Source organism: Morone saxatilis, unplaced genomic scaffold, assembly GCF_004916995.1.
Source record: "Morone saxatilis isolate NCDOM2014 unplaced genomic scaffold, NCSU_SB_2.0 Contig3, whole genome shotgun sequence".
NCBI lineage: Eukaryota > Metazoa > Chordata > Actinopteri > Moronidae > Morone > Morone saxatilis.
This window is the reverse complement of record NW_023339873.1, coordinates 17,002,596-17,009,958: the sequence shown is the minus strand read 5'-3', so window position 1 is coordinate 17,009,958 and position 7,363 is coordinate 17,002,596. Positions and strand designations below refer to the sequence as shown.

At 39.9% G+C, this 7,363-nt stretch overlaps 1 protein-coding gene across 2 annotated transcripts in view; it reads left to right on the top strand.

The window, feature by feature from the left end:
* Positions 1-7,100, top strand: part of lck (LCK proto-oncogene, Src family tyrosine kinase) — a 15,321-nt gene extending 8,221 nt beyond the window's left edge. The window contains exons 8-12 of one of the 2 annotated variants that reach the window (XM_035674713.1): positions 513-692; positions 2,929-3,005; positions 5,785-5,938; positions 6,179-6,310; positions 6,423-7,100. In XM_035674713.1, the coding sequence (XP_035530606.1) occupies positions 513-692; positions 2,929-3,005; positions 5,785-5,938; positions 6,179-6,310; positions 6,423-6,619 (740 nt within the window). In that variant the 3' untranslated portion in view covers positions 6,620-7,100. The remainder of the gene's footprint in view (positions 1-512; positions 693-2,928; positions 3,006-5,784; positions 5,939-6,178; positions 6,311-6,422) is intronic. The other variant, XM_035674712.1, reaches the window with a different exon arrangement.
* Positions 7,101-7,363: the final 263 nt, after the last annotated feature.

Here is a 7,363-nt window from a genome sequence, read left to right as displayed (position 1 = left end):
AGTAGGGTAAATAAAAGTGGTACCAATGATACCAGTTAAGGTTTAGTTACATTCAGGTCAAACAGAGTCAGGGTGCTGCTATTGTGCATGTTGGAAAGGCTCCACTACACTAAATGGAACAGAGCTTTAATTAGTATCATTGGTAACAGCTGTGTTTACCCTACTTTTTCATGTAAAAATGGCTGCTGTGAAGAAGGTCTATTAGTCAAATACTTTATGACTAACCTGCAAAATGAATGACATTCCCATCAACCTCAGTTGTAGGCTACTATGTGTTTAGTGCTACATAGTGAATGTCAGCATGCTAATATGCTAAACTACATGGTAACATGGTAAACATTATGCCTGCTCAACATCAGTATGTTAACATGAAATCCTGAGCAAGTTAGCATGCTGATGTTAGCATTTAGCTCAAAGCACCATTATACCTATGTTCAGCCTCACAGAGCTGCTGCAGAGACTCTTGCCAATGGCTTTCAGAAACCCAGTAATGTCTAAATGTATGTTTTCAGGTGTCTACAATAATGATAGGACGGTGGCAATTAAGAACCTGAAGATGGGCACAATGTCGGTGGAAGCCTTCCTGGCAGAGGCCAACATGATGAAGAACTTGCAGCATGCCCGCCTCGTCCGCCTCTTTGCTGTCGTTACCCAGGAGCCAATCTATATTGTCACAGAGTACATGGAAAATGGTGGGTAGAAATACTCTATGTGTCACAGCCTGGAGCATTTTACTAATAGGGCCAACCATCAATAGGGAATTCCAGATAGATACAGATTAATACATCAGAAGGAAACAAAAAACATGTCCAATGGTGTTTCTATGAAATGAATGCTCATTTGAAGATAAATGAGAGAGAAATCCTTCTGTAATCATACCAACTCCTTTCTTTTTAGTTTAGTCACCTAAAATATGTCTAAGCTTGTCTGAAACGATAATCTCCTGCTCCGTTACCCTGAACACCAAAGATGGTGTCATCTGGGTAAGCTCTGTGCCTGGAGCAAAGACAAAGAAAGTGTTTTATAGTCAGAGCCATGTCATAGACACTCAGGATCAAACTTGTTGATCTGTTATCAAGACTCTGGCTGCTAGAGCTCACGATTGAACAAAAGACTGGGCTGCCCCATGTGTTTCACCACTTTCATGAGTCATAGTGTTTTCAGACGTGTGTTCCACTCCAGTGACTCTGTTGAATTAGTTTTTTGATCACACAGCCACAGCTGCCTTCTTATTTGTGTTTGATCAACGATATGATATGAGATGCACAGAACAATCATCACCTGCGACTGTAAACTAATGTAGTTACGTGAGCAAACCTAAATAAGGGAGCTAAGTCATGAGCCTTGCCTCCAAAAGCAGGCTGCTCTACTGAAGTGGCCTGCCTTCTGATAGGCTATTTTCAGCTTCTCCTCATGACCCTCCTGTATTTGCCGCTCTGTGCGAAAATGTTTCAAAGCAAACATGAACTTTCACATCTTTTCCGGGCCCCTCCAGACAGGTTACTGGTGTTTACTCACAGAAGGTCTCCTGGCTGGTCTGAGACCAAGGGACATTAAAACAGGAGAGGGTGATTCACCAAGTTATTGTTCACCTCTGATGAGGCCTGGCTACTTTCCAGAGTCTGTGTTATGCTCGTGCATCCATAGAGGCTCACAGGCACATGCACAGACACATGTACAGACACATGCACAGTAATACTGGAACACTATAAGGTTGTGGTAGTAAACAGACTACGACAATGGCAGTTTGTTCTGCATCTTGCCACTGGATGTTCTTCTTTTCCCTTCTTACATAACAAAATACATGTGAAATGACTGTCTGTGACAAACACAAGTAATAACATGGTAGCAAACAGCTTTCCATATTATGAACTCGAATGAATGTCGTGTAATAGTTTCTTACACCCAAATGCAGAAGTCATATGAAAGTGATCCAGTATCTGTTTCACTGTAGCCTCAAAAGCCTTTGTAATTCTTTTTTCACTGGGAGGAACAATAACAAAATGCATAGGAAGATGTTGTCACAAACAGCCTTACAGCTGAATTGAATGGCCAGCCTTTGTATAGTCTTGTATGTGTGGCCTGTAAACCACCAGCAGTGGCTCTACATGAGGCTGCCTCTTTGTCTGGGATCCACGTGTGCACAGGACACAATTGTCGCCTCTGTTGTCAAGAGAAAGGATGGCTTGGAGTTCCCGTCTTTTCAATTTGTGCCTTTTTTATTATCGAAGAAGACAACAAAGATGGAAAATAACAGGCGTGTCAGCCCAGCTTCCCTTTGTGACCTTGACAAAGAGCGTTCCTCTGGCTCTCAGACTTCAAAAGCAGTCTTCCGGACTTAAGCAGAGGAGCAAAGGCCTCCTCTTTCCTGGCACAGTCATTCCTCTTAAAGTATTTCCTTTGGTTTTACTTGGTTGGCTGGCGTGCAGAGGTATTGTTCTGTGCTAATCAAACTCAACACAAAGTCAGCTGTCAAAAACTGTGCATCAACTTGACTGATGCTCTGTGTACTTCCTCACAGTGTTATGATACCTGATTTGAACAACTATTCTGGTCTAACTCAGTTTATTTATGTCTGTGGGGAATCATGATGATAAACTAAGGAAAATGTCATTAGTCTTCTGGACAAAGCATGTTATTACTTTTGTTTTCCAATTAATATTACATTTAATTGTTGCTTAATCTTATGTACATAGCACCTTCAAATACAATTTGAGTATATGCATCTGTAATATATAGATGTGCTGGTGGTTGTAACCTAGTTTACCCATTCATTTGCAGAAATAGGTTGCTGGAGTCCACCTGTTGAGGTTGACATGATTTGTGAAATAAATTCATCTTGTTCAGCTTAATAAGCAGCAGCAAGTTAGTCAGTAAATATAATAGGTGCTTTTCTAAAGAGATGTAATTTGAATGTCATTTTTACAGGTAGCCTAGTGGATTACCTTAAAACACCAGAGGGAAGCAGTTTGCCCATGAACACTCTGATAGACATGGCGTCTCAGGCAAGACATCTCTTTTTACTATCAATGTGTCTATGCTCTATTCTCTTTTCACTCCATTTGCTCAATTGTCTTTTATTTATTCTTTCATGACAGGAAATTACCCACTGTTGTAATGAGGCTTACATTCAACACTAATCTTGTAATAACAACAGAGGTGAATGGGTGTGTGTGCATGCCATACCACCTCTTTTATCTACTTACCAAGGTGCAGACTCAGCTAAACTATAAAAAATAGGGCATGGTGACAAAACCTGAAACTCAGTGTTGATACAGATTTTCCGCTTAATTTCTCTGAATCTGTCTTGCTGTCTTTTATCAACCTACAGTAAGAGGCACTGTCACAGCTCTGCCAAAGTGATAACATTTGTGTGCTGTCATCCATATAAAAGTTCATGTTGTGTGTACACTAATTTAAAGCCTGGCAAATGACTAATTTGGTCAGCTAGATGTTTGAACGTGGGGTGTAATATACACTGCAAGTCAACGCTATAGTTTTACACTTTTTTGATACTACTACATACTACTCTCATATATGTCTGTTAAAAGAGCTACAGTCACAAGGCAGTTAGCTTAGCTTAGCACAAAGACTGGAAACCGCCTACCAGGACCCATAAAGCTTACTCATGTTATATCTGCATTGTTAAATATGCAAAACAAGAAATTGTGTTTTTTCTAGGGTTATGTGCCAAACAATTTCTTGGTTACAAGCAGTGACATCCTTTTTTTGAAGCAGGCAGTTGCACACAGTTAATGCCCAAGGTTTATGTCATTGTGATGGGCTACAGAGGCAGAAATAGACAAAGATAATAATAAATTACTACATTATAAATGGTCTAAAAATGGAGCCACATGTTGTGAACCTCAATTTCTCAAGTTTGCTGCATCACCTTCCTCAGCCAGTGAGTCTAGCTCGGTGGATGAGGAGTCTTCCAGTGAAGAATCTCCGTGCTAACAAAGTGACAGATGTTATTTTGAGTTTAGTTTCAGGCAGGTCCGTTATAGTTCTTTCATGCTATGCCAAAATTAGCTATCATAGGTCCGGCTGAATCAGCATTTTGAAAATATCTGACAGTGTTTTTAAGACTGAACTCCAGTAAGTGGACAAATTAGGTCACTGCCACTGTCTCTAAAGTTAACCTTTCTATATCTTAGAAAGGCGATGCAGCAATCTGAATAAGGCCATGTAGACCTCAGAGGGTGATGGGTTCTGCAAATAAGACAAGATGTTAAGAATAAAAGCTATTGCGCCCCTTTTTGAAGGCTCTAGGATACTCAATTTCTAACATTTCAAACAAACGTACAAGATATAAACCAGAGCAAGATTAACTGTTTCCCCTTTTTTTCTGTCTTTATGCTAAGCTAACCAGCTAATGGCTATAGCTTCAGTTAGGGTCATTCTGATGTTCCCAGGGTCCTATGTTCCACATATTTACATGACACATAATGGGAACAAGACAAAGGGTCCTATGTTCCCCAGTTCAAAGGTTAGGGGTTAGGGGGTTAGGGAACTTAAAGACCCTGGGAACATAGATACACACCTTCATTTTTAGTGTGATGATATCAATCTTCTTATCCAACTCTGGACAACAAAGTGGTATGATAGAAGTGATAAGAGTAGTTCCCAAAATGTCAAACCCACAACTACTTCTTGAAATGTTACGTCAGTAAAGGAACTTTGACTGAAATGCATTGTGGGTGTGGGAATGGAAAACACAACCACAGGAAGACAGACTGAAGTTTCAAAATCTAACAAGAGAAAAGATTGTTCATCCGGAGTAGGCAGATTCTCCGACGCCTGAGAACTTGGCGCAGAGAGGTAGAGTTATACAAAGCTTTCTGGTGAACATATTTTAGAGAAAGACGCTTTCAAGCCAGTCGCCACGCACTGATAGCATTTTTGGTTAAAATGCTAAGTAAGTAACTTTAACCATCATGTGATGGACCATAAAACTTGATTAATGACCTGGTGACACCGTCCAGACCCTTATGTCTTATGCTATCAGAAGAGCTTGAGATTTGACTCAAAAGAATGTTAGCTATATGAAAGTAAAGCCGATTCCTAATTCATTTAATGAATGCAAATAAATGGTTTAAAGTTTTTGATTTATTCATACCACACTCAAATGAATGGAATGGAGAGTAAAGAGGCATTGAGTTCCCTAAAGTTTATAAAATACACAGACATACGTACATCTCATGTTTCTGAGAACACCTCCAGGGCCAGTTGGACCTATGTGATAGATTCTTATGTCTGAAATATACACCCCTGACCCAGCTAAACGTAGAGAGTAAGATATTTGAACACACACACATACAAGTGACACGGATGCTTATGAAGTGTGGGTGTTGAATTCTGTGGAAATCATCAACTTTTCTTGATTATATACCTCACTCACCAATCGCGTCATGCATTAGGTGTAGTATCAGTTTGACTCTAAGGTATGCCTATGAGCAAATGACTCAAGTCTTATTTGATTGAATCATAAACACTGGAATAATCAGCCAGTCTGTGGTGAGGTAAAAGCTGGGCTGCAGTTTTAAGTATCAGGAAGTAGAGCAGGAACAGCTGTGCACCTGGGTGGAGTACAGAAGTAAAGGGTAGAAAGAACTGACCTGGGGAAGCGGTAAACTCCCTGGTCTGGGAATCTTTCTGTCTGTCTGTCCAACACACACACAGATATTACACAATACTATAAAATACACAGGTCCCTCACACTCATACTTTCATGCTTGAACAGACAGACATAGGGCTTGCCTGATGGTGTGCTGTCCCCTGCAGGTGGCTGATGGCATGTCCTTTATTGAGGAGAAAAATTACATTCATCGAGACCTGAGAGCAGCCAACATTCTGGTGTCTCAAGAACTCATCTGTAAGATTGCCGACTTTGGATTGGCAAGGCTGATTGAGGACAACGAATACACAGCAAGAGAGGGTAATAAGACCTTGTAGAGATCACTTATATTACACTAATATGTGAAACCTTTTATAATAAATAATGTGTCTTACAGAATATTATGTTTTTCATCATAGGGTTTCTGTTTGTTGGGGGTATTTGGCATGGAAAGACTTTAAACGGAATCACAAAAATTTAAGCGGGCTATAAATCTGTGCAGTAGCTCCACCATGTGTTCATGCTTTATTTGAGGAATAAAGCTTCCCCTTTTTTTCATAGGTGCAAAGTTCCCCATCAAATGGACTGCCCCAGAGGCTATTAACTATGGCACCTTTTCCATAAAATCGGATGTGTGGTCATTTGGGATCCTCCTGACAGAAATAGTGACATATGGACGCATACCTTACCCTGGTAAATAAACTTATTCACTGTACTCATTTTATAATATTACGTCTATAAGTCTAGCATGGATTGTAATTGCTTAAAACATCATTGGCTACTCTCCTGCATTTTATTTGTTCAGGTATGTCCAACCCAGAGGTAATCCAGAGCCTGGAGCGGGGCTACAGAATGCCAAAGCCAGACAACTGTCCAGACGGGCTTTATAACGTCATGTGTCTGTGCTGGACAGAAAGTCCAGAGGACAGGCCCACCTTCGAGTACCTGAGGAGCGTTCTGGAGGATTTCTTCACTGCTACAGAGAGACAGTACCAGGAATAGCCGTGATGGAGCAAAAAGACAAACAGACATGCAATAAATATACTCAAACTAAAGGCATAGCCCGTGAGGGTGGATGCTGGATTTTATTTTTTATTTTTTGTTGAAGAGTACGTGCCTATATTTCGATAGGGTACAAACTGAGATTTTCCGAATAAAAGTACTTTGTTTCTGCATAAATCTTATTCTGAAATGACCTTTTAGATATGATACAGTCACATGTGGAACTTTTCTCAACAGCAGGAATCACTGCAAAGCCAATAGCAGAGAGGAGAGTGATCACCATGCTGCTTGAATAAACTGGGAAGTGTCTGATGCAGCTGACTAGCTGCTTTCCTGGTGCTCATTGTTAAGATGTAAATACTGTCACACTGCTTCAGCTGTTTAACCTCTGCAGTTTAATAAATGTTTTCAATCTGTTTAACTTACAGTAAAAAAAAGCTTTACATTAATGTCGTTCACTGTTACATTGAATAAAGCAGAACCCTTGAACCCTGAAATGAACCATCATCAACATGAGTATACTTGGTTATATGTTTAATAACAATACTGAAAGGTTTTGTTTGGACACTGTAGTTTCTTGTGTGCTGTTAGCAACATATTCTGCAGCTATACCATGAAATATGACAGCCACTCAAAATATGTATTTATGATCATTCACGCAGTCTTTCAATGAACTAGGTAGTTACTAAAGTACTGTACTTTAGTATAATTTTATAATTTTGAGTACTTCTATTTTATTTTTTC